The sequence below is a fragment of the Furipterus horrens genome, unplaced genomic scaffold, assembly GCF_987537825.1.
Source record: "Furipterus horrens unplaced genomic scaffold, mFurHor1.1.pri manual_scaffold_8, whole genome shotgun sequence".
NCBI classification, from domain to species: Eukaryota; Metazoa; Chordata; class Mammalia; order Chiroptera; family Furipteridae; genus Furipterus; species Furipterus horrens.
This window is the reverse complement of record NW_028327178.1, coordinates 16,709,319-16,735,353: the sequence shown is the minus strand read 5'-3', so window position 1 is coordinate 16,735,353 and position 26,035 is coordinate 16,709,319. Positions and strand designations below refer to the sequence as shown.

General features: G+C 50.3%; 3 protein-coding genes across 29 annotated transcripts in view; 1 reads left to right on the top strand and 2 right to left on the bottom strand.

Annotated features, from left to right (window-relative positions):
* Nucleotides 1-89: 89 nt before the first annotated feature.
* LOC150002562 (methyl-CpG-binding domain protein 1-like) lies at nt 90-13,533 on the bottom strand. 23 transcript variants are annotated; one of them, XM_090285506.1, is made up of 17 exons: nt 13,368-13,423; nt 11,928-12,062; nt 9,018-9,132; nt 8,753-8,919; nt 8,583-8,665; nt 8,388-8,428; nt 7,863-8,009; nt 7,640-7,768; nt 7,389-7,463; nt 7,140-7,259; nt 6,988-7,056; nt 6,223-6,390; nt 5,577-5,876; nt 5,346-5,483; nt 4,902-5,033; nt 4,755-4,816; nt 90-241 (listed from the first exon to the last, which is right to left on the bottom strand). In XM_090285506.1, the coding sequence occupies exons 2-17, from the start codon at nt 12,035-12,037 to the stop codon at nt 169-171; spliced, it is 1,929 nt and encodes a 642-aa protein (XP_090141632.1). In that variant the 5' UTR covers nt 12,038-12,062; nt 13,368-13,423; the 3' UTR covers nt 90-168. The 23 variants fall into 23 exon arrangements, with proteins under 23 accessions (XP_090141632.1, XP_090141635.1, XP_090141633.1 ...); XM_090285509.1 differs by having other exon boundaries at nt 5,346-5,438; XM_090285507.1 differs by having other exon boundaries at nt 6,223-6,387.
* A 977-nt stretch (nt 13,534-14,510) lies between these two features.
* On the bottom strand, nt 14,511-20,768 carry CXXC1 (CXXC finger protein 1). Of its 3 annotated transcripts, none has more exons than XM_090285495.1 (15): nt 20,626-20,768; nt 19,694-19,812; nt 19,493-19,593; nt 18,476-18,711; nt 18,202-18,384; nt 17,771-17,797; nt 17,448-17,693; nt 17,174-17,281; nt 16,844-17,025; nt 16,354-16,561; nt 16,164-16,274; nt 15,974-16,023; nt 15,728-15,824; nt 15,009-15,161; nt 14,511-14,926 (listed from the first exon to the last, which is right to left on the bottom strand). In XM_090285495.1, the coding sequence occupies exons 1-15, from the start codon at nt 20,626-20,628 to the stop codon at nt 14,780-14,782; spliced, it is 1,971 nt and encodes a 656-aa protein (XP_090141621.1). In that variant the 5' UTR covers nt 20,629-20,768; the 3' UTR covers nt 14,511-14,779. The 3 variants fall into 3 exon arrangements, with proteins under 3 accessions (XP_090141621.1, XP_090141620.1, XP_090141622.1); XM_090285494.1 differs by having other exon boundaries at nt 16,844-17,028; nt 20,626-20,767; XM_090285496.1 differs by lacking the exon at nt 17,771-17,797 and having other exon boundaries at nt 16,844-17,028; nt 20,626-20,767.
* Nucleotides 20,769-20,846: 78 nt separating this feature from the next.
* SKA1 (spindle and kinetochore associated complex subunit 1) overlaps nt 20,847-26,035 on the top strand; it is a 38,569-nt gene continuing 33,380 nt past the window's right edge. For 2 of the 3 annotated variants that reach the window (XM_090285499.1, XM_090285498.1), the window contains exon 1: nt 20,847-21,661. The gene's annotated coding sequence lies outside the window, so the exon portion shown is untranslated. The remainder of the gene's footprint in view (nt 21,662-26,035) is intronic. The other variant, XM_090285497.1, reaches the window with a different exon arrangement.

Below are 26,035 nucleotides of genomic sequence, written 5' to 3'. Positions count from 1 at the left end.
ATTTACTGTACATTAGCATTCCTTAATCATTTGTAATCCACCCACTTCAGATTTGGTATATAGTATGTTTCTAGATTTGGATTCCATTTCCTGAATTGCTGGTTCAGCTTTTCAGCCACAAAATAATTTTCTTCTCTTTTAATCTTTTTAATAATTTTCTTTTTTTTCCTATAATGCTTCTTCTTTCAATTGCAGTTCAGTAAAATACTCATTTTCATTTACTGCTAAGAGTTTATGTAGCCTGAAACAAAGAAAGAAAGAAATTAGATGTATGTCTCAGTTCCCTGGACGGAGTCCTGAGGGCCGGCCAGTTCCTTGATCTTCATGTCCCACAGGTGCCTGGCTGGGCTGGGTGGAACCACACGGGACACCACACCCTTGGGGAAAGGAGGTAATGAAAACACCCTCGGCCAAGCGCTGGCTGGTGACCGTGAAAAGCCGCTGATATCCAGGGACTCCTGTTGGGCAACCCTGAGGTGGTACAACTCGTAGTGTCCCGTCGAAATGAGCTTCGGCGACCGTGGAACTGCCCCTGGAGGACACCTGGCTGCCCTTGAACGTCCCCAGTGTTGGTCCAGAGCTTGTGCTGCACCCTCACCCTGGGCAAGCCCCATTATTTAACTCCAGTTCCGTTTCGCCTGTTCTACCACTACGTAAAGCAGGGGAGTCGATTTCCCAAGCCCAGGTGGGATATCTGCAGTCCCATGCCCCTTGGAGGGCCTCTTCAGTAGGTGGAGGGCCCGGGCTTGTCATTTGGCAAGCTAAGCCTTGGCTTTGAGCCAAAACCCCCATGGAGGCCCAAGAGGTGATTTGCCCAAGGTCTTTGGACAGAACCTGACCTTTACCTTGCCACCCGCTTTCTCAGAGGCAGTCACCACTGTTAACCGTCATCAAGACACTCCCAAAAGAAACACTAAATTATGAATCAGTAAATGGGACAATAAAAATCATTTAAAAATAATTTTAAGATTAAACAGCTTAGACAGAAACTATATTATTTCCAATTCCTATTGTGCCCCAACAAGGTTCACACAAGGGCTGTCCTCCTGATAAATTTCCTGAACTCTATATTTTCACCATTAAGTTCCATTAAAGTTGGAAATTCATTCACCATTTCTAATACATATTGATTTATCTAATAAAACTGCATGGGCTGTATCTTTTTCATATCCCAGTATTAAGTTTAGAGCCTACGACGGGCCAGTTCTCAATACTTGAATGACAAAAGAGCTGAGACCTGCATTTTTTACTGGGTGGGCTTGACAGAATTCCTGTACTTGCTGGGGTCACCATGAAATCCATGGTCTTCCACTTTCCATTGTAGCTTTACCAAGTTATCCTCAGGTGAGTAGTGAGACCCTTTGGGAGCTGATTCATGCAGGGTGGCTTTGTGATGTGCCACCTTGACTAGTCTTACGTTTCCCAGAACTCCCTTCCCTGTGTTTCCAGTTAGGATGGGCCACAAGAAACATTTTACGTGCTAATTGGAGGGCAGAAGTGAAGCAGTAGCATGTTGTTTTTATACTTTGAAGGCTGGTGTCGGGGCACCAGGCACTGCTGCAGTTCACATGTTGTCATTATCTGTTGGCTCACCTTCTAGGTGTGGGGCAGCAGCCAGGTCTGCAGCTACCCCACCTTCCCCAGGATCTTCCTTCAGCTTCTCAAATTCTTAGGCCAGATGCTTATTTAACTCTGGTGAAAGGCACCAGCTTCTTCTGCAGGACACCCACATCATCGACGTTGGAGGTGGTGAGAATGATATGGGTTCCAGGCCATCTGAGGGGGGTGGGGGGGGTCCAGCTTCTGCTTGTGGGCACCAATGTGTCCTCGGTCTCCCACACTTTATATCCATGTTCCCTTCCCAACTGCCTGCCCTACAGACTTCACGCTCCAGCATTAGATGCAAAGACAGCCTTACAGAGACTGTTTAACCAGCTCCCACAATTGTATATAGTCAAATCCCTATAATAAATCCCTTAGAACAATATACATATATACATATATATAAATATACATACATACATACATATATATAAAATCTTTGTATTAGTGGTGCTGCTTTTCTAATTGTACCCTGATACACATGGTAACCAGACTCTTATCTCATCAAACAGTTTCACTTAGGACATCATTGCCAAAATTACCAGAATACTAGGGTTGGTTGGTTGGTTGGATCCTAGGAGGAGCAAAATAGCAGAAAATTATCCAGTCGACTTGGGCTGAAGAACGCATGAACAGGCAAAGGAATGGGCAGAGGACTGTATTATGAGTTAAGGTAGGGAAATGGCTAATCTACATCTGAATTATCTAAAGCTGCAGGGCTGGAACTGGAATAACGCAAGGGAGGGACATAAGCTACAAAATTTAAGGGGATACACACTCAGTCCTAGCTGGTAAGTAATGAACCACATGTCTAATCACTTAGCACTATGCAAAGTATCGGGAAGTGAGGCAGGGCTGAGTCAAGACTGGCCCTTTGACAGGACTTGACGCAGGAACTCAGGCTCCTGGCAGACAGAGGCTGAGAGCAGAAACCAAGCACAGATGTCAAGGGGCAGGGGACACAAGTTGTTGAGAAAGATGAGCCACGCCGGCAGCTTTACTTCAAAAAGACTACTCTGGCTGAAGAGGAGTGAGGGAAACAAACAAAATGGGCAGCGACCACTGCAGAAGGATGCCCTTTAGGGTTTGAGGAATCCTATCCAACACCCGAGGCCTGGAAAGAACCCAGTCTCTGGATGCACATGTGCTCTGACAAGGTGACCCTAACCACGCAGCCTTGGTACTCCCTAAACCATGCTAGAGATGGAAGTGTAAGGGATCTGTTATAACGCTTAAATTAATCTACCTTGTGTTCAGAGTTGCTGGAAACTTCTGTTACTGTGTTATTACATCACTGAACTCGGGATTACAGTTCACAGGTTAGTGGCTTAAAGAACAAGGATTTTACAACCTGGTTTGACTCTAGGCTCTATCAATACTAACTGCCTGACATCGGACAAGTTATTTAATTTGAGTCTGTTTTTCCATCTGCAAAAACGGGCAAAATCAGTGTCTTCCTAAAAAGACCGTTCTGAGAAATAAACTGGGTCCATAAGGAAGAACTCACCAAATTGCAGTTCCTTTCCTTATTTATTCACATTACATTTTCAATTGCTGTTTCCCTGAGGAAATGTTTAGAGACACTGCCAGGTCTCACCCAGAAGCCACTTAATATTTATGACGATGGCTTGTTTAGGTTGTTTTATGGTGGCTCTAATTCTATCCCCCAACCCCAACCCCAGCTCCTCCACCCCTAATATCCAAACTTATCACTCTCAGGCTTCTGGGATTTGCACCAGTTGGAGCAGATGCACCAACTTTCTATTCCTTTTCTTCCTTTCTTGCTTACTTCCTCTATAAGCTCAAAGGACTGAACAGGCCTGCTCCTCTGGTTTGGTGGAAGGTTTTTCCAGTTCCTACTGACTTCTACACAAGCCCTGGCAATCGCTCTATGGTCCAGCCTCTGAGTAGATGGATCTGTGTTGTCTCTCATAAAGCCGGTCTGTAAATTTCACCTTGAATCCTATAGTCTGCAGAAGCCTCCAGTCTACTGCTTTCTAGTTCCAGGTTTTTTAAGGTCCTTGGACCTAGAGAAGAGGGAGCAGGTCTGTATGTTGAATGAGGTTTGCTATGTACAAAATGGAGCATCACAAAACCATTTCCTACTATTCTGCTCGCAAACCACTTTCCCTAATTATTCTTTCTCTTTTCTCTCTTCTAAAATCTTCCATTACGAACGACATAGCACATCATTACCTTCTCCATTATACGTAATGATTTCATGCATAGGGAAACTGTTTCCCCAGTTAGATTATAAGCTCCCTGAAGGCAGGAATCCTGTGTCTCCTGAAGGATAAGCCTTCCACGATCATTGTATTCACTGCTGCATCTCCCACAATGCAGTGTATCCAGCAGGTACCAAATCAGTAGCTCTGTAATTGCCCAAGTGCAGACAGAGGGGTTTCTGGACTGTAGAAACTAATTTGTAGGAACAAAGGAATCCAGGTGCTGAGGCCAATAGTTTACGTCGCCTGTGTCCGGGGCTCTGTGCAGGGGCTGTCAATGTTCTGCATGAAGCAGCATTCCCCTGTCCTCTCCCAATACCCCAGTCCCTACAGGCACCAATCCTTTGTACTCTTGCCAGGTCTGCAGGGGCAGTTCTGCACAGCAGCTGAAACTGTTAATAACCTCCACAGGCCCAGGAAAGACCCAAGAAAAACAGCTTAAACCCCTCCACAGAGGATGCTCCAGGAGGTGCAGGACTACTAGTCCAAGATCACACAGGACCATGTGGACCCAGATCTCCTGCCCATTCCCTACTGTCCGGCCCACCTGGTCATTCTAGGAGACTCTAAAGGCATTGAAGACCCCAAATGATGATTTTCTGAGTAAAAGCTTAAAAGTCTGACCCTGCTGATTTTCCTTAGGAACCAAGCTTTCCTTCCTTTTTTCTTTCTAATCTCATCACAGGGCACCAAGTGCTCGCTCTCTGTTGACCCGCCCTCTCCCCACCCACCCAGGTGAGCCCTGACCTCGACCTCAGGACATCTCTAGGGGACTAAACATACGCCTCACTGATCGTGATCAATGCAGTGGTGAGGGGCCTTTACCTCCCACTGCACATGGCAAAATATTGACTATACTTTCAAAACTCAAGGCCCACATCTGACTGGCACCCACCCCATCCCCATCCCTCTCTATATGGGGCACACCTTGGCAACCAGACTGCTGTATCCCGGAGGCGGGTTCCACCCAGGCTGAAAATCTCCGTGATCTGGGGAAGAATTAACATCATGGGTCAACATGGCTGGTGAGGTTAAGCTGGGTCAGGGCAGGGTGCGGTGTCCCCCAGCACTGACCACTGGCGTGCCAGCCCCTCCTGCCTCCTCCTCTGGGGCTGAATCAGAGGCTGAGTCATCCTTGTTCTTCTCCTTGTCCTCCTCAGGGTCAGGTGGCTCTTGCTTCACAAGTGGCAGGCCTTGGTTTACTGCCTGGGAGAGGTGGGAAATGAGCAACAGTCAGAAAGGCAGGTTTGGCCTGAGGAAAGAGACTCTATAGACCAACCTGTCACTGTGCTGATAAATCCCACTTTCATCACACTCCAGCACAGAAAAACCATCCCATTCCTCACAGATTTCCATTTTTCTGTTAGCTGGGTAGCAAAGCAGGCAAAGCTAGTTGCCTGGGGAAGGCAGGGTAATTCTGCGGAGAAGCTGCATCAGCACACCTATTGCTCTGTGCAAAGAACCATCATCACGGCTCACCATCACTCTGCTCACAGATCACCCATCACTGACCCCCACCTTGCTGGGGCAGCCTGGCAGCAATACAGGAGGAGTCACGATGGCTGTGCCTGGTGTCCAGTCTTCCTGGGCATCCGCCTTCTCTTGCTTCACCTGGGGTAAGGCCACAACCCAACTCAGGCCAGGGCGCTGGGCCCCCTGTGTGAAGGAGGATGGCAGCAGACTTGGTCCCAGCTTCCTGGAACAAGGCTGGATAGGGTCGGGAAGGGCAGGATAAGGTGGAGCCCTCACCTGCAAGAGGCGTTCTGTGGAAGCTGGGGTAGGGCCGGGCACCTGCACAGGACTGCTTGCACCCTCCCGTAAGAACACAAGGTCGGTGCCAGGTGGGGGCAACACAAAGCCACTGCCTGTTTCCTGCTTCATTGGAGTCTGGGCAAGGCCTGGTCGGGCTGTGGGAGTGCCCAAGGGGCGCTTCGGGGTATGGCCCAGATGGGCCCGTCGAGTAGATCCAGGCCTCTTCCGACGAGGGCAAGGTGGGGGCGATGCTGCCCCTTCCTCAGGTCCTGCCCAGACACTTGGCAGGAGACGCTTCTGTGAAGAAAGGTGGGTGTTATAACCACCAGAGGCAATGACCTGACCACACCGCCCTGACCAGATCAAGATGCCTGCTGATCCCCACGTGGACCAGCACAGTATCTGTTTACATATGAGCCCCTCATCACTGAATCTGCTAGTCTCCTGTTATCAATGCCAATGCCACCCAGATTCCTCATTTACCCTGGCACAGAATCTGCTAAATCTGCTAATACTTAACCAAACCCATTGCCTCATCCACCCCTCTGAAGCTGCAGGACCCATCTTGCCTGACCCACCTACATAACAGGCACTTGGAGACCTGGCCCAACCTATCTTGCCCATCTGACCCTACCTCACCTACCATAGCAAACTGTAGGCACTGGCGCCAACGACACTTCTGGCGTTTCTGGTTGCTGCCCCCGAATTTGGGCTTGTCACAGCAGAAGTCGCAGTGGCCACAGTCCATCCGCCGCAGGCAGGCTGCACAGGCCCCACACTTTCGGTTCTGCCGGCGGTTTGTGTAAGGCTGCTGGGAGACAGGGGATGTAAGAGTACTGCCACTAGGACATTTACAGGACTGTTCCTGTCCCTATTGCTCCTCCACTAGCCCCATGGGAAGGGCCTTGTTGCACAACAGTCTTAGCCTGGCTCCCATCAGTTATACCTCAGCGTCTGATAGTCCTACTGTCACTGTACCAGGTTGCTCTCGATACCATTAGTATTGTGGCTGCTCCAACACAGTACTCATCATTCTATCTGCTAGTCCCCCACTAGCTACCAAGATGGTATCTTTGACTTTCCCAGTGCCAGTAGGATTTTGCTAACTCTGTATCAGTTCCTATCACCACACCTGCTACATCTACTTATCCTATGTCAACTCTGGTCACTGTGTCAGCTTTTTCTCTTTCAGTCCCACCAGAATGTTGCTTCATCTGATATTAGGTACTATCAGTACACCTGCTGATCCCATACTAGTCCCTCTCCCACTGTCTGCTCATCCCATACTAGTACCCATTACTATGCCTTGCTGTGCCCCTATTAGGCCCAATGCAGCATGTGCTTCTTTGGCCTTAACCAAGTGCCCTGGGAGAGTCTAGGCTTGTCCAGATAAGATGGGGCCACTCACTAGCTCGTCCTCGTCTACACAGTAATAGATGAACTCGGCAGGTGGCGAGGGGACCAGGGCTCTGGGGTGCTGCAGAGGCAAATGGGGTGGGGTCAGGGTAGGTGCTGGGTAAGATTAAGGTTGTGCCTTCCCCCTGCCCTCCAGGGCCTCACCAGCTCTGGGGACTCTGGAGGCTGTGCTGGGGGAAGTGGAGGCAGTTGCTGGGTTCGGGGACGCCGCCGGGCAGCCATCTTGGAGTCGCAGCCTCCCCTGCGGCGGCTACGTTTCTTACCCTGGAAGAGTGCCAAAAAGGTAGTTTAGTTTAGGCTTGGTGGCACCAGGCAGACACAGGACCATCCCCGCCCAGGAGTGCAGAAAGCATGCTTGGGACAGACAGGCAGTGTGTGGGACGGGGCACTCACAGCAGGGGGAGCCACAGCTAGGGGAGGGCGTCGTTGACATCGCTGATGGTGGCGACGCAGGCGGTGGGCAAGATGCTGGCAGACAGGAGCAGGTAGGTGGGGCCAGGGAGGTGAGAATGGGGTGAAGGAGAGAAGAAGACATGAGGTGGGCAAGCCCAGTTGAAAGGAAGCAGCAGCAGCAAGTTTGATAGAAGAATGAGCTCTGCCCCAGCCCTGGCCCCACCAGCACCGGCCCCTCCAGCCTGACTCACTCGTAGGCAGCGCCGCTGGACGCACCTCCACTGGCGCCTGAGACCAGGGCGGGGAGGGCGAAGGCAGACTCGGCAATGGCCACAGTCCTCTCGGGTCTGACAGCCCCGGCATACTCCACACCCTCGGCTCTGTGGGGGGGCCAGAGGCATGATGCACAGGGCCAGGGCTATGAGGGCTAGGGGGGAGGGTTAGCCTTGGGCCCACCCCATCTGCCCAACTCACCTTTTCCACAATCCGGAGGCACCGTCTCCGCTCACACTTGCAGAACAGCCCCGAGGCCACATCATGGGGCAGCTGCAGAAGGCAGGTGGAGCAGGCCCCGCAGTCCTCGGTTACTCGGCAGGCTGAACACTCTCCACAGCCCACACGCTGCCAGGAATGGGTGGGGCAAGGTCACATGTCCAAGCAATGACTCCAGGAGCACTGCCCCTCAAGTGTCTGCTGACCCTACATTAGCTCCCATCACCATGTCCGCTAGTCCCCTATTTGCCTCATCACTGTATCTGATAGTTATTGATTAGCCACCATCACTAAGGCCACCATAATGTCTACTGTTCCTGTTAACCTCATCACTGTGTCTACTAACACCCTGTTAACTCCTATTACAGTCTGCTGACTGTGGCTAGCTCCCTACGAAATGACTCTGACACCCTGTGGATCCATCATCATTCCTTCAGACACTCCACTGGCTCCCATCACAGCTCGCTCCCACCATACACTTGTGAGGAGGAGGCAGGTCACGCTTACCTTAAACATCCTCTGTTCCCGGTTGAAAGCAATTCTCTGCGCTGGGGAGAAGGAGAGGTAAGAAGAGAAGTGGAAAGGCAGCATCAGATATCTGACCTCATCCAGTGCCTCTGCCCTGACATCCCCCGTTCAACCTCCAGCCCAACACTGGACCTCTTCCAGCTCCTATTTCCAGGTGTCCTAGGGGCCACTCACCTCGGCAGTCCTTGCACAATGTCTTGAGCCGCTGCCTTCGAGTACCATCCCCTGAGAAGCTGATTCCACAGTTCTCACAGTACCTGGGATAGGAGACATGAATGTGTGGCCCTGGGTACAACCCCAACCACAACCCTCACCCACCTGGCAGACTTTAGGCCAAAACTCACCCAGGTGCAGGGAGTGAAGCTGGGGCTGTGTCAGCATCAGCCTTGGTCTCATCTCTTGGGGCCTCCTTTCTGACTTCAACTCTCTGGGGTACAACCTGACATTTCCCAGCTTTAACTGGCTTTGAAGGCTTCTTTCGCTTCCTGCTGGGGACAGCCTCAGAATGGGCCTGGAGATCAGAGCAAGGGCAGGAAGAATGTAGGTCAGCGGGTGGGTGTTAGGTGGCTCAGCCACCCCTTCATCTGCGTACCCCACACTGTGTACTACCTTGGGGGCTGGATAGCACAGGATGCCTTGTTTGAAGTCGAAGAGGGTGAGGTCACACGCAGGGCCCAGGTATCGGGTCAGCTCAACCTTGCTTCGGATTCTGTCTCCTGTGGGGCTGTGGATGGGCCAGAAAGGGTTGGCAGGCAGGTGGAGCCACTGCCACTCCACCCACACAACCCTCCCACTGGGCAGTGAACAGGCCTGGAGGGCTGGTGGAATACAAAAGGTAGCCTGGGACCTGCCTAACCAGGCCCTACCCCAACTAACCCTGAAGAGCAAGAATATTAAAGGTGTGTAAATACCCAGAGATATACAAACATCGATAAATAATATAAGTGCAAATGAATATGTGTGCATTTATAACAAACTACTACTAGTGGCATTCTATATAAAATAAACACAAATAGGAACATATTGACACGTAAATGTATTAGCATTACATACTAAATACACAAACAAGAAAACTTATGTAAACAAATGTTTAAAATATACAGGTAAAAATGTACATATAAATATACAAATAAATGTGTAAATAAATAAATGCAACTACATAAAAAATAGAAGTGTTAAGCAACTGCTGTTAGGACATAATACTCCACAGGTCTCTTGCATTTCTCCATGTTCTGCAAAAAAGGCATGAACTGTCCTTTGCAATTAACTATCTTTTCAAGGATGTTTGTACAGCAAAAAAAACCTTCGAAGATAAGACAAAGGGTCTCCTTCTGGAGCAGAGAAGACATCCTTACTGTCCTAAATGTTATAAAGACTCCAATTATAAGTTGACAGAAAATGATTTGACTTAGGGTGGCGGGTACACAATGCAATATACAGATCATGTATCATGGAACTGCACACCCAAAACCTATATGGCCGTATGTACCCATGTCATCCTAATAAACTTAATTTAAAAATAGAAGCGGGGGGGAGAACTCAGTGTTCCTTTCCTACAACATTACCCAGTGCGTGTGCAGGTGCTAGTTAGCTGTCTTCATGTCACCCTGTGGGAACTGATATTCAAGGAACCAGCACAAAAATGATGTCATTTTGGATACAACTATTGTTATGAGCAATAAACTCTTTCATCTCTGACCCAGGAATCTCATATCTCCTACCAGGATCCACAGAACTGACATATACTAACTTGTTGCCTTGACCTAATTAGGATAAAATCTCTGATCCTTTACAGTTCTTGATAATTGCACTTATATTTATAAATGTTGAAAGTTTTTTTTATCCTCACCTGAGGAAATTTTTTTTTCATTGCTTTTACATAGAGAGGAAGGGAGGGGGGAGAGAGAAAGAAACATTGACATGAGAAACATCAATTGGCTGCTTCTTGTACACGCCCCAACCCCAACAGGGACTGAACCCGCAACCTAGTTATGTGCCCTGACCTGGGATTGAACCCATAGCCTTTCAGTTTACAGGAAGACGCTCCAATCAACGGAGCAACATTGGCCAGTTTTATACATCATAAGGATGTGAATAAATGTACAACTAAATATGAGTAAATGTAATTATATTTCTGATTTTATTATATTCTTCCAGGAAAATAGCAACTTAAACAAAATCCAGCAAGAGTACAGGAAATTTAATAACTAGTACATCACTAATATATCTTAAAATATCTTAAGTCCTTAAGTGTAAATTGTTTGTAAACATGTATGTTTATGTATTACAGTCAAATTCCATTATTCATGGTAGTTATGTTCTATAAATTCACCTTTAACACTGCATTAGTGAATACAGATCCAGTGCTCCTAGTGGAACTACAGGTTGGGTTCCTACTAGCCTCTGAGCACAGCATTTTTGTAAATTGATACTACGTAACCTTGTTTTATGTGTGTTTCTTTTTAAAGAGATCCTACTTAATATAGTCTTCTTATAAATAATTAACTGCATGGTCTTTGAATGACATAAAGCCAGAAGCTTTGGAGTCCATGTGCATTATATAGGTGTCTTTGCCAATATCCTTGTAAAACAAGCCAGTCTCATCAGTATTGAAAATCTATTCTTCTACATACCTGTTTTCCTATATGACACTTAGCAGGTATTTTTTGAAAATCTTCCACAGACTCCTAATCTACAGAACCTGCCTTGCGTGCAAATTTAACATTTTTCACACCGTATCACCTTTTGAAACACCTGAGACAGGTTCAACATTTTCCTAAACCTGGGTACCATGACTGTCAATGTCCTTGGCTTTCAGCCTCATAATGTTGTACACTACACTTTTATTGGTCAACGCCTCATTGATCCACAAATTTAGCCAGTTTTCCACCTTTTCCTTAGCTTCATCATGTACTACAGATGCTACTTCAGCACTTTCTAAGGGCAGCCTCATGTGAAAATTGGCAAACTTCCTCTTCTTTTTCTAGATGCACAACACTTTCGATTCATTGATATTGAACTCACAGCCAACAGCAGTGCAACTCACACCTGAACAAAACTTATTTAGCATGTATTTTCTCCTATAACACATCACAGACTTCTTGCACTTACAACACTAGATAGCACTTCAGCACTACACTCGGGGCCCACTGCAAACAGCATGAGAACTCAAAAAAGGTGACACTAAGTAGACCGTGAAAGGGACTTGTTTACAGTACAAGTGCTGAAATAGGAAGGACTTGCTCTACCTGGGAACACGTACACTGGGCAACTTAAATTTTTTTGTTGCTCTGTGCATGTCCACGAATGATAATGAAAGCACAGCCAAGTAATGACTTCGGGGGCACATATTTTAGTGAGTAGGCGAATTTGCAAATATGGGATCTGCAAATAATGAGGATCAAATGTATATGCATAATTTGTGTAACCTCACCCATAAATTTACACCCCCCCCCCAATTTCTCTCCGCATAACCAGGCTCAGGCCCACCCCTGACTCTGTCCACAACCCACCCAGTACCTCTGGTAATAGGTATCTGAGCGTCCACAGGTGGCACCTGACTTGCGAAAAACCTCACGGCGCTTCCAGCCAGGGCCCAGGGCTGGGCAGTCCAGCCACTCCTCAGCCATGGGGGCCACGGGAAGAAGCAGCAGCCTGCAACATAGATGGGGCAATGGGAGAAACTAAGGCTGCAGGAGGTGACAGGTTGTGCCCCAAGCCACACAGACCACTGGTAACTGCTAATACTTGTTCAAGACCTGGGACCTGCTACAGGCAAGTGGCCAATATAAGGAGGAGAAAAGCCCCCATCCTCACCCATTCTTCCCTGCGCGGGGCCCAGGAGCTTGATATCCCCCATCCTCCTGACCTGGTAGCCCCATCCTCAACCCAAGGGTCCTCCTTCCTCACTCTGATGTCCCGATCCCCTATTCCTCCTCATCCTGAAAGCCCATCATCTCTCCCCACCTTTCACACTTCTTCATTTTCCCCGTCCTTGGCCCACAGGCATTCTGTCTTTGACTTATTGGTCCCTATTCCTCCCCTTCGCCACCCTGAGACCTCCACCCTCCGCACCCTCAGCTCCAGAGGCCCCCATTCCTCTCATCCTCCGACCAAGGTCCCATCCCTGTATGTCGGTGTTCTGGTCCCCATTTGCTCTCTCCCTTGGCCCAGAAGCCCCGACTTCTGTCCTTCAGTCTTTTAACTCTCCCATTCCTTCCCTGTACGATGACCCCTTATCCTGCTACCAGTGTCGTCTCCACTTCCTCTGTGTTCTCTGCCAGAGTCCACACCTCCCGCATGTCCCTGACCAGCACAACCCCGCATTCCTCTGTTCCTCAGCCTGAAATCCTCCCGCCTTCTTTCCTGTCAGTGTTCTTGAGTTCCTGCAGCTAAAAAGTTCTCACTCCTTCCCCTCAGCGTCCTCACCCTCCATTCCTCTCCTCAGTCCGAAGACCCCGATTTCTCCCCTCACCATTCTAACCACCCCCGTCCCTCTCCGTTCTTGTCCCAGCACCAGACCATCCCTAACTGTCAGCGTTTGAACACCCTATTTCTTCTAGCCCTCCATGAGACCCCTTCCCTCCCGTTCAGCATCCCAACGCCCCCATTTCTCTCCGTCATCTGCCCGAGAGGCCCCCATTTATCACCCTCAGCGCTCTGAACATCCATTTGCCTCTCCTTAACCTGAAAGGCCCCGATATCTCCCCTCAGCATTCGGATCCTCCCCTCATTCTCTAAGTCCTCGCCCAGGATCCCGACACTTCCACTGACAGCGTTCTGAGCCCCCTTCCTCTCCGCCCTCCGCCTAAAGCTCCCCATTCCTCCCATTCAATATTCCGACGCCGCCATTCCTCCCACTCGTCGGCCTGCGGGCCCTCCCCGTCAGCGTTCTGAGCCTCACTTCTTCCCCATCCTCCGCCTCAGCGCTCTCCGCTTCCACCCCCACGACGGTCTCACCAGCTCGGCACCGGGCCGGTAGCTTTTGTAGGTCTAGGTCCGCGGACCCATGTCGAGGGTCCCGCCCGTGACTCCCGCCTTGCCCTGCTCCTCTTCTTCCTCCTCTGCAGCCGCTCAAGCGGTAGCTGTCGCCGCCGCGGCCGTTCGTTGCACCCGTAACCGGAAATCCGGGGCCCGCCCCCAGGGTTCCGCTCCTAGAGACGCCTGCGCGCTAATGCCCGGTTGGCGCTTGCCCTTAATAGGGAGGATCCCGCGCCTGCGTGCTGTGTCCCGCAGCGGCGCGCGCCCCTTGTCGGGACCTGCTGCGCTTGCTCGCCGAAGCTCGCGTTCTATGGGAAGCCCGCAGCCTCTGCCCGCACTTCACGCTTTGCCCACCCCCCCCTCAAGCGCGTTCTCGCCACTCCGCCCACCTCGTTTGCGCCTGCGCTCTCCCGTCCCAACCGAAGTGGGCGTGGAGGGTTGGGTTGGTCTTGCGCTCTCCGTTGCCTAGGCGGTCTCCACAAGAAGTAACCCGGAGTGGGGGCGACGAAGACTGGGGCTCTGCCGGAGCTCTCCTCTCCCACCTCTCGTCTAGATAGCGCCTGTGCTCTCCAGCCCCTGCAGAAAATCTTCCCCAGGACTACTGTGTGCCGCTCTCTCCTCCGCGATGCACAAGTGGCCGGAGCGCGCGGAGATAGTTGGCGGCGCGCGCCGGCCCCAGCTCCTTCCGCGGGAACTGGGGAAGGGGGCGGTGCTGCGCTGGAAGTAAACAGGCCAGGTTGGTGCAACCAAGCCTTGAGGGCGCGCCCGACCCTGGACCGGACAACCACAGGAGGCCCGGTAGAGGCCCCGGCAGAGTCAGCGGGCTCCTGCTGCATACGTGCCCCCAAATGAGGGCTTTGTGAGAAAAGAGAGGGCTTGTGCCCTTTGTTGAATACACCTCTGGTCTGGAGAACATCAGCGCTCACACAGGAGTGGTAAATCCGCCACGCTGCATGAGCGCTGTTTCAAAATGAGGCTGTGAATGTAGATCACCGGGCTCTCCCTTGGGCTGCAGGGAACTCGCACCTAGCAGGAGCCAGCTGTGTGTGCTCACAGCCTGCACGTGTACTGGCCCTTCTACCCCAAGGGTCTGACATTCAAATGCAACCTTGGAGACCAAGGTTTGGTTCTTCAAAATTTTATTAACAAAACGGAGAAAGGAAGCAAGGGTAAGCAGGCCGCACCGCTCCACCAAGGCAGAGAATGGAGAAACAGAAGGCTAGACAAAGACAGGAGAAAATTTTGAGACCCTCTGGTAAAGGCAGATGGGCAGTCAAATGGTGGATGGGCACAATGAGAAACGGAGCGACCACTGGAGAAAGACAAATGGGGATTCCAGGCAGCTCCCATGCCTAGAATGCAGAGTGTGAGGCTGTCTGAGCCAGTGAGGCTCAACGCTCAGCACTGGAGCGCAGGTCGGTGGTGAGCGGGTCATGCTGGATGGTTTGGTGCAGCATCAGGGCCAGTAATCCTGCCCGGTTTGTCATGGCTGTGCGTACATTGCGTTCCTGCTCAAACAGCTCATCCAGCTTGTACCACTGCCAGGAGAGTAGAAGGAGCAATGAGATGGAGCTCTGGACGACCGGCCTCATCCCGGCCTCATCCAGCATCAAAACCTACCACCCGAACACGCTCCAAGTCCACTTCCGCACGCCGCAACTTCTCCCAGCAGTAATGGCGGTTGCATTGGCGCTTCGGCAGGCGGCAGAATTCTCCTGTGAGCTCAAAAACATCACGCACAAGGGGGCACCCACATACCTCATCAGCTGGCACCTGCAGGGAGAAGGGGCATGGGGATTAATGGGGTGTGGTAAGGCAAGAAGGAGGATAATGGGGAGGGGGCGTGGGCTGGTGTGGATCAGTTGGTTGGAGCGTCGTCCGGTAAACTGAAGGTTGCAGGTTGGATTCTTGTTCAGGGCACATGCCTAAGTGGCGGGTTCTGTTTAGTTAGGGTGTGTACAAGACTAAACCAATTGATGTTTCTCTTTCAATCAGTGTTTCTCTCCTGCCTTCTCTCCCTCCCACTCTCCCAGAAAAAAAATTAAAAAGGATGGGGAGAAATTAGGAAGGGAGGGAAAGAATGGAGAGTTCAGGGGACAGTGGAGAGGAATAGAAAAGGGGTGGGGGGTAGAGGACAAAGAGGCAGGGAAAGGAAGAGGAATAAGAGGTGGTAAGACTTGAAAAAGGAGATGAATGAAGGGTGACGAGGCAGGAAATGTGGGAGTTATGAAAAGGGTCAGGAAAAGGAAAGGAAGGAGGGGAGGGGGAAAGACAGATAAATGTGGGGTAGTGAGGAAGGGAGGAGTGACAGAACGCAGGGAATTGAGGAAAAACCTTACTTTGGGGTCCCGTGAGTGCTCCGGACACAACACCTGGAGCCGCTTACAGTATGTCTTGCTTTGAGGATTGTAGACATCACAGAAGAGTCGTGTGGCCCTGGGGGTTTGAAGTAAAGAGAAAGTAGTGAAGGGAGAGATGGAAGGAGGCCCACCTATCCTTGCCCATCACGATATCCTGCCCCAACATTCTACTTCTGACCCTAGCTTTAACCTCCCTGCTCTTACCTCCGCATTACCCACACTCACCCTTCAATGCGTGTGGGGTACATGGACCCAAAGGACGTCTGGCTCTCATACTGGAAGGATGAGCACAAATGGAGGGAACTGTGGGTGTGTGCTGCATGCCTTCCCAAGACAGCACCCAGATAACACAACCATTCCCCAAGGACCCAATGATATTCCCACACCGTCTGCCCTCTCAGGCTGACAGCCTGACCTTGGCATAGCAGCGTTCCATGTGGCGCAAGGCAACACGTGGGTTGATGGGGTGCCCACAGGAGACGCAGAAGATTTGCAGGTCCGTGTCATCACTGTCACCCTCATTGCTCTGCAAGGGATGGAAGAAATGACGAGGCCAGGCAGAACCAAGTACTGGGCCCTGAACTGCCATGCCCAGGCTTGCTTACCTCCTCATCCTCTCGCACAGCTTGCTGCTTGGCACGTGCAATGATGGCCTCAAGCTCATGGAATCGGCGCTCCATTTCCTGAAGGCGCGTGCGGGCGCTCTGCTGCTCACGGCGAATGCGTTCAAGGAGCTTCTTGCCATGCTCCTCAGCAATGCAGGGGCTCTGCTGCCACTGCTGGATGCGCTGGGGGAGGATCTCATAGATGCGGCTACAGGAAGCAGTGGGTTGAGTGCAGGTAGAAAGGAGGCAAGCAACAAGATGACTAAGTGGGGTGAGCCAAAATGGCAGGATGGATGGGTGACTAAATGGTGAAAGGTAAGAAAACAGGTAACTGAATGGTATATGGATTGGCAGTAACTGAATGGTGGATGGATGGGTGGACAAATAAGTGGGTGCTTGTTTGAATGGTGGACAGGTAACTGACAGACATACAGAGGGATCTTATCAAGACCTATCTTGTACTCCCTTGAACCCTTGAAGAATGACTCACTTGGCTGCCAGCTTCATTCCACAGTCATCTGAGCAATACTTGGAGCCGGGCTGTGCAGGGCGCACACAGCCAGGTCCCAGGCACTGCGGCAGCGATGCAGGATCCTTGATATCGGCTCGCTCTGGGTGTTTCCATTTGTCCTTGTGCTTCTGCTTCTGCCGATGCCGTTTGTATCTCTCCTCCTTCTATGGGACATGGCAGGTCAGGATAAGGCAGAGTTGAAGTCAGTCCCATACCCCTGTCTCCCCCTGCATCCCACCCCTCTCTGGCTCTTGCCCCATCCAGCCCCTGCCCTCTGCTTTCCCACACCCATTTCACCCTCTCCATCACCTTCTTCTCAGACTTCTTCTCCCGACGCTTCACATGCTTCACTTTCACTGCCCTCTTTCGCAGCGCAGGGTCCAGGAATGGTGACTCCTCTGTGTCGCTCATCCAGGGCTGCAAACAAGGCACACACTGACCCACTTGCCCCACTCATGGCTACCCCTCACCACCTACTCAGTTCCCAAATTAGCCTTCCATACCCTCTGCCTCCTCTTTTCATTAGGGATACTCTGCTTCTGTAACCTCCACCCTTCCACCATGGGATGCTCTGCCTGCTCACCAGGCCGTGGTCATCAAAGGCCACTCCACAGAAGTCCTGATACAGGTCAGGATCCAGTGGTAGATCCTCATCTGAGAGTGGCTCAGGTGTAGCCGTAGCCTCAGGTGGCTCCTTGACCACTGATGACACCACTGCCCCCTCATCCTCACGAATGCGTCCCAGCTTCTGTGATGGCTGTGGCTGCTGCTGGGTGGGCAGTGGCCGGCGAGGCCTTGGCAGGGACTCTGAGGGCGTCACTGGCGAGAGCTGCGGGGCAGAATCTCAGGACTGGCCCTGAACAACCTGCCCGCATGCCCCGCCCCACCCTGGAAGGCTGGACTCACCGAGGAAGGGAAGTACTTGTACGATTCCTGTGCCGGCAGGAGGAAGGCCCAGGTCAGCCCCAGGTAGATGGAGGGTGGCCCTGCCCTTGCCCCTCCAGCAAGTGCCCAGCCCCACCAAGTAGCCCTACCTTGCCTCCCGAGGCACATCTGCACCCCCCAGGCCTGATAGCCAGATATGCTCAGCCCTGTCCTACCTTTCCTGACTTGCCTGACTACCTGGGAACACCTGGCCCTACCCTGCCAATCTGAGGTTGGGGGACTCCCCAGCTAGCCCAGCACACCTGACCATGCCCCTTTCATCTGGACAGGCCAGGCTCCTTTCCTCCTGCCTATATGCAAATTAGGCCCCACCAATGCTAGCCTCAATCAGCTCTTCCTGAACACATCATTGGCCCCCTAATTTGACCCTGCCCTGCTCTGCCCATGCTCACCCGGGCCCGTAGCTGGCACTGACGCAGCCGGCACTTCTGCCGGATCTTGTTGGGGCCACCAAACTTCTTCATATCCCGGCAAAAGTCACAGTGGCCACAGTCCTCAGTGCGCCGGCAGGCCTCACACTCGCCACACATGCGGGCTGACCGTTTGATCTGCTGCTGCTGCTGCTGCTGGTGATGCTGAGGGGAAGTGCCCGGAACACAAATCAAGAACCCAAGCGAGGCCCAAGATGGGGTCACCTTACCTCCCCCAGTCACTGCAGCCACTCACCTGGCTGGGTGTGGCCATCAAGGGCTGTGGAGAGGATTTGTGGGGCGAAGCAGAGCCCCGAGGAAGCATGGCCCCAGCCCCTGTCCCTGACCCTGCCCGACGCTGCAGGTCTGGATCTGGGGTAGGCCTCTTGCGCCCTCCACCCTCATCTCGGGGCTCACTGCCGTCTCGCTCATTGCTGTCCCGTTCCCGTGATTTCTTGTGCCGATATCGGATCTCAAGCTTGGGGTCTTTCTCTGTGGGGCAGAGGGTGGGCCAGGGTGGGTTGGCATTGGGGAATTTGGATGGTCCCAGAACTCTCTTCCTCTTCTCTCCTTTTCTGTCCCACCCAATTGCTCTAGCCCACCCAATCCCTACTCTAGAGCAGAGCCTGCCCTCTCCAGTGGGACCCTCTGTTAGGACTCACCACAGAACAGTAACTCTGCCCACAGACATATTGGGTTGGCCAGAAGTCCATTTAGTATTTTTTGTAAAATAAAAGACATTTTTCATTTTTACCAATAACTTTATTGTTTTGGATATTTTTGAGTATGTTGGCTATCTCCTGCGTGGTAGAATGTTGATTGTTCTCAATTGATGTCTTGATTTCATCACTATCACCTTCAACTGGTTTACCTGACTGTAGAGCATGGTCCATGGAGAAACCTCCAGCACAAAACCACAAACTACTTCTGACACATTCCATCAGCCACAGCACCTTCTTCATACACTACAAATCTTTTTTATTTTTGCATTTCAGTTGCGTTTTTACCTTTCTTGAAATGATAAAGTGTAATATGCCAAAGATGTTGCATATTTTCTTCCATCTTCAATATTAAAATGGCTGTCACATATACAATGTAACAACATTGTTTCAGATGAAGTTAAAGTCAACTAAGCGCTCCTAGAGCCCTCTTACGGAAAAAACCAAAGGAACTTGTAGGCCAGCCCAATATATAACTCCTCCCCATGGCCCCGCCTCCCATGACTCCTCCCCCTCCAGGCCACGCCCTCCAGCCGGCCCCTTCTACCCCTCACCTCGGCACTCCCGACAGTACCACTCCCGGATGGCCTTGGCCATCTTCTCGGTGATGCGGATGCAGTCCCCATGGAACCACTCATTGCAGTTGTCACACCCGCTGCAGAGGACAGGGCGAGTGGTGGAGATGTGAGGGGCCAGGCCCCTCGGTCCCAGCCACCTTGACAGGTGTCAGCCCCGCCCACCGTCCCCCGGCTCACATCATGAAGCAATTGATGTCCGGTTTGCGGCAGATGCAGTAGATGGGCGCATTCTCCCCGTTCTCCGACTTGCTGTCCTCCCCAGCATCTGGAGGCTCGGGGTCTGAACCATCTCCCTCCTGCAGGAATCCCCCCCATTTATGGCTCCTTAGAGAACCCTCATCATGGTTCACCACAGACCCCAACACTCCGCCAATACTTCCCCATCGTGTCTCCTCAAAAATGTCCATTATGCTCCTCACAGACGCTGCCTCATCACTCACCCCGACACCCCATTACTCTGATTATAAACCCCCATCGCTCTGCCCCAGACCTCCTATACTTACCCCACTGACACCCCACTCACTACTCAGTCCACACACTCATAACGGCTCGTTACAAACACCTACCACTCACCCCATGTTGCCCGTACCGTGGCCCCTCACAGACCCCCCGTCACAGGGTCTCACAAACACGGCGTAATTTATCCACAGAATTCCTAGCACGGTTCCCCACAGACGCCCCGCTACCAACCCCACACACCCCGCCCCGTCGCGGTTTCCCCAGGGATCCCTTGGTACTAGTCACCACAGCGCACGAGACTACCCAGTGCGGCTCATCGCACACCCCTTCTCATTCTGCCTGAAGAATCCCTCATCCGGACGCCAAAGGAACTACCATGAGGGATCCCCACTAAACTTCTATCGCGGACTCCCACTCTGGCTCATTACTGATCCCCCAGATGGTGCATACGTCAGGAAAAATCAACCCATCGGACCCCCATTATTCTGCCCACAGAGCCCAATTAAGGCTACCCACAGGCCCTCACAATTTTGCCCAGACTCCCGTTAGGGTTTAACACAGACCCCCCACGCGTTTGCCGACGAACTCCACCATACCCACCCACCCCGTCAACCTCTACCGCCTACGCTCTCCTTGGACCCGGCACTCACCATCTCTCAACTCCTGGCGAACCCCTTCGCGACCCCCGCCAGCGACCCGCGAGCCTGCACTGACTCCTCCACAGCGTCCGCGGCGGTTGCAAAAGTGTCCACTACTACTTCCGCTTCTTGTCGCGCCTCCCGGGCACCGTACTCCTATTGCGCAGATTCCGTACGTCACTCCGCGACGACGATGTGGTCGCCCCACTAAAGCCCGGACTGTCTCTCAGGCGCCGCCATCTTGGCTACCGGGGCCGTACGGCGGCCTAGTTTGTACGGTCGCAGGATACGCGGCTGCGCGTGGCCGCTGCTTTCCTGAGGGCGCCGCCACCTTGTCAGTCGAGTCCGTACGGTGACCGCTTGTACGGACTCGAAGTTAGAGGCAACATGGCCGCGCCTACTGCACGACTTCGATGCAGACGCTATCATATTGGAATCTGATTCCGTAAGATGTCTGAGTCCCTGAGTTCACAGGTAGCACATCACGGCGTCCTGTGTGCAGCTTCCACGATGGCGACACTATCATGGGGGTCAATTCCAGATGCCAGTAGCTTGTGCTGCAGAGTTCACCGGGAAAGCGGCCGCTCCCGAAACACTACCTAGGTCAGGTCGCACTCGTTTCTCCAATCACTTTGCCCTTTCGCATGTATGAATAGTGTTCTGGCAGAACGTCTTGCGCTGGGAGGCAAACCAGCTGTACTGTTGCGTCTCCGACATCACTTCCCGCCACTCTTGCCCGTTCTCATTCCTTGCAGCTTCTCAGCCAGGCCTGGCACGACTCAGCTTCTGGGCCTTTTCAAGAGCACTCGCGTCCCGCAAAATTAGACCAGAGCAACCCTGGGAGGATGTAAACAATGGTGGCCCGATCATCTCTGGGGAGAAGTGGCTGGACCAAAGCAGATTTGAAATCTACTTGGACCGCCAGCTTCACCAAGTCCTCGCCTGGCACCACCACCACCACCCCCGGAATGTAGATTTGCCTGGTTCCTAGTGATGCCCACTTTGGTTTTCATTTCGTACATATCCAACAATCTCTTCAATATAAAAGGTAATTTATTATTTTTTTTTTTAAATTTTAAATTATGTACAATAAGGAAAATCTGTAGAGGTCAGAGAGTTACATGTCCCCTCAGGGTAATGTTCTAACCGGGGCGAGCATGGAGGTTACATGAGATACAACTTGTCAGCCTTATTTTATATGCAACGCTTATTACCCCACTCCTCACTCTTTCTCCCATCCCCCCTCAAAAAAAAAGTAGTTGTGGGAGTGGTGGATGTAGTAAATGTCTGCATTCAGAGTCAGGACTTTATTTCGAGTTGAGGAGAAGGTTCTGGGAAAAACGGGGTTTCTCACCCTTGGCTGATAGTTTTTCTGGACGTCTTGGTTCTGGTCATAGTAGCAACTTATTTACCACTGAGGATTCTGCTGCCCCGCCCTTCCTAAACATTTTTTCTCATGGTCCCCTCCACACTGTCACAGACACCGAAACACAGTGTCACAGCATAGGTTCTTTGACTTTCTCCTCTTATAAAAGTTTTTTTAATCTTTTCAAAGAATGAATTGTTTCACTTTTTTAAAATCTATTTAATTAATTTCCACTTTAATCTTTATTATGACTTCCTTCTGCTTTGGGTTTAATTTGCTTGTATTTATTTTATTTTATTTACTTTTTTAAAAAGAGTTTAGTTATTATTTTTTAAAAGAGGGAGAAAGAGAGGGAAAGAAATATCTATCGGTTGCCTCTCTGGTGGCCACAACTGGGGACCTGGCCCACAACCCAGTCATGTGCCCTGACTGGGAATCAAACCGGCGATCTTTCAGTTCACAGGCCTTCACTCAATCCACTGAGCCACACCACCTAGGGCACTTTTATTTACTTTAAAATGGAAAGCTAGATTATTTACTTGAGTGGAATGGACTCTTAAGAGAAACCAGATAAGATAACAATCAAAACTTGCTTCCAGCCCTGACTTATGTGGCTCATTTGGGCGTCATGCCACAGAGTAAAGGGTTGTGGGTTCGATTTCCATTCAGGGCACATGCCTGGGTTGAGGGCCAGGTTCCCAGTTGGGGGCATGTGAGAGGAACTGATTGATGTATCTCTCGCACATTGATGTTTCTCTCCCTCTCTTTCTCCCTCCCTTCCCCTCTCTCTAAAAATAACTAAAATCTTTTTTAAAAATATAAATAAATAAATAAATAAATGGTAAATGGCCAATCAGTTTACAGCCATCTAGTAAATCATAAAATCTTCTCCTCCCTAACCAAGAATAGTTAAGAGTAAATTGTTTATGCTCATCCTCAAAGACATAAATAGCTTAAATCACCCTACTCAGTGATATATATAGAAATCCGATTCGTGCCATTTCTGCCAACTACATCCAGGGTGGCACACCACACCCAAAGTGGCACATAACACTGATGAATATTCTATTGAGATCCTCCGCTAAGAGCTACCCTAAACTCCCAGCCTTTAAAACCCTGGAGGCCCTGGGCCTGGTCGTTAGTTGGTTGGAGCGTAATCCCAGTACACCAAAGTTGCAGTTCAATCCCTGGTCAGAGCACATAGAAGAATCAACAGTGAATGCATAAAGAAATGGAACAACAAATCAATGTCTCTCTCTCTCTTCCTAAAATCAATTTTAAAAAGAAACGTAATAAAACCCTCAAGACTGGCAACCAGGGGAGCAATGGGCAACAGCAGCTTGTCTCGGGCTAACCTGCTGAACGAGTCTCCAGTGCCCCTTTCCCCTGACTTTCTAGAGAGCTAAAGCAGCCCTGACTAGGCTCTCTGCCATTGCTTCTATCCTAAGCACTTGTTTCACTGTCCCCAGCCTTAATAAATGTACTCTTGAGAAATCACCTGGGCTCGTCTTGTGACATCTTTCCTGCATGAAGTCAAAAATCTACACATAACAGGCCAACCCAAGGCAGACCTACTCTGGACTCAGTTCCTGTCTGGTAACAGCAAGATAGGTAGTAATGTGGCAATTCCAGGAAACATACCTCCAATTTGATAGAATGCTTAACCTCATGGTTGGGGAAAGGGATAGAAGACCCCAACTGACTACGATCCCAAAGCACATTATTAATCCTCTTAGCCCTTCTTTTCCTCTCCCATGCATACCTCTGGGAAACTGAGGTACTATCTTATTTGCTGTCAGTGGCGAATAAAAGAAGGGTGTGGGTGGGAACCTCGGATGAGCTGCTTTTACCACTTGAGTGTGTGCTGAATCTGGGCAGAAGGAGGTAATGTTCCCAATGATCATGTGTGTGAAAATTCATTTTACCATTGGCAACAAATACGATCAATTGTTTTACTTGAAGGGACGGTCTCACTTGGTTCATTTAAAAAAAAAAAAAAGTTGCCAAGTAACAAATCCGAGTAACTATTGTTGTTCTTTCAGATTAAAAATAGTGTTTCATGAAAAAAGTGGCTAGTTCAGCTTACAGTTCAATCATAGGAGTACTTTATGCTTCTCATTTCCTGACACATTAAAATGATAGATGTCTTTTCAAGGGTTGAGGTTTAATAAAATTTGTAATTTTTAATGCTCCATGAAAGATATTCTTAAGTGATAATTGATTATTATTATTATTTTTTGGTGTTTGAGTGTTGTGTTGAGCAATATGGTAAATACTGGTATTTTAGAGCTACTGCCTAGATTTGTGATAATGTGCTTGCAGTTTAACAACCATTGATTTTACCCCATTTGGTTCAAATATTAATGTAGTAAGAAAAGGAAAATAAGTCCTAATATTATTATGAAAAAAGGTTTGATCCTGAAACCCACCTGAAAGTATCTCAGGTATCCTCAGGGGTCCACAAACAACACTTTGAGAACTTATTTTCTATACCACAAAGATTAGTGTTAATTAAATACCGTTGGAATTGATTGACATTGTGGGCAAAGAAGGGGTTCTATAACAGAGGAGGAGAGGGGTCCCCACAGCTCATTGTTTTGGGGATGGGGAAAGGAGATAATACAGCTTTTAAGGTACTTTCAATATCTATGGCAAGGCGATAGCTAGATAATAGCTGTGCTGCAGCCCAGGACAAAAGGGCAGATGATAGGATACTTTTCATAACAATGACAAGGTGATAGCTGAGCCTTTCCTGAAGGAAAGCTATGCTGTCCCCAGGTAAAAGGGCAGATGATAGGCTTAAGATACTGTTCATAACAATGACTATGGTGCTCTGGGTCAGCATTTAAAATTAGGGAGAGCAATGAGAATGAGGGAGAGAAGCCATGCAGTCTGAAAGGGGGTACATGGGAGTCAGCTAGGGGGAAGCAACGTGGTTTGGAGAGAGTCCACCATGAGGTCTGTAATAAGGAAGAGAAGACCCACTGGGAAAACTGCCTGGAGAACATGGAGGCACAGCTGATGAGGCTGGACTTGGGGGGACCTGCCTAACCAAGCATGGATTAGTGGGAGATACCTGAAATACTGAGCTGCGGACTTCCACTTTTCTGAAAGATGGTACCCCTGGCTGACATATTCTGAAACTGGCCTGGTTTGGTGGGGGATGTACTAAGTGTTTCTGAGTGTTTTAAAGGGAGTGGGACATAAAGGTAGAAACCTGCCATTATTCTGAATCTGTAAAACTTTTAAATAACCTCCCTTTCCTTTTCCACCAAACTTTTGTATTGGGAGTCACGCCGTTACAGAGTGGGGGTCTCCAAAAATCCCCAGAGCCTGCAGGTTGGGGGATGGGGAAAAGGAAACAGCTTTTTAGATGCCTTCACATGCCTGGGGCTAGTGGCTAGTGTCGTTGTTACACAAATGGCTTTGATACTTCCAAGGCCCTAAGAAGATGGGAAGGGTTTTGGACCAGGGAATGGTACAGAGAGCCCACAGAGCCTGTACAAGGTTCTGCGAATGGTCAGAACTGGTTACCGCACCCACTGCATCAGAGGACGCACTCAGGGGTTTAAAAATAGGTGGCAGACATTTTAGCTAAGGTTCTCCATGCGGCTTTGAGAAGGGAGAATACCATGCAGCTTTGAAAGGGCAAAGGGAGAACAATGCGTAATCCAGTGCAACATGGCACGTGTTTTCCTGGACTGTTATGCGGGGCTGATGACATCATACCCCAGATCCTGAAGGAGACAGCTGACAGATAAGGGATGGGGAACTTCTGGGCATGTTTCTGGCTTCTAGCCTTTTGGGGAGCAAGGGAAGTGCTGGGTCCCATGGGAGAACAGGGCTCTGAGCTGAAATGCTCACTGCCCTCCCCAGGTTGGAATATTGTAACTAAAGACCTGTTTTCCTCAACACTAGTTGTTGAGTTCTACACCCAGGCGCCACGTGAAAGAACTCTCTTTCGCTCTGTAATAACGCTTCTTGGTGGTAGACAGTTGGACCCACAGCTGTTCCAGGAACAGCATGGTTGGGGTTCTGTAACAGTTCTATGAAAAG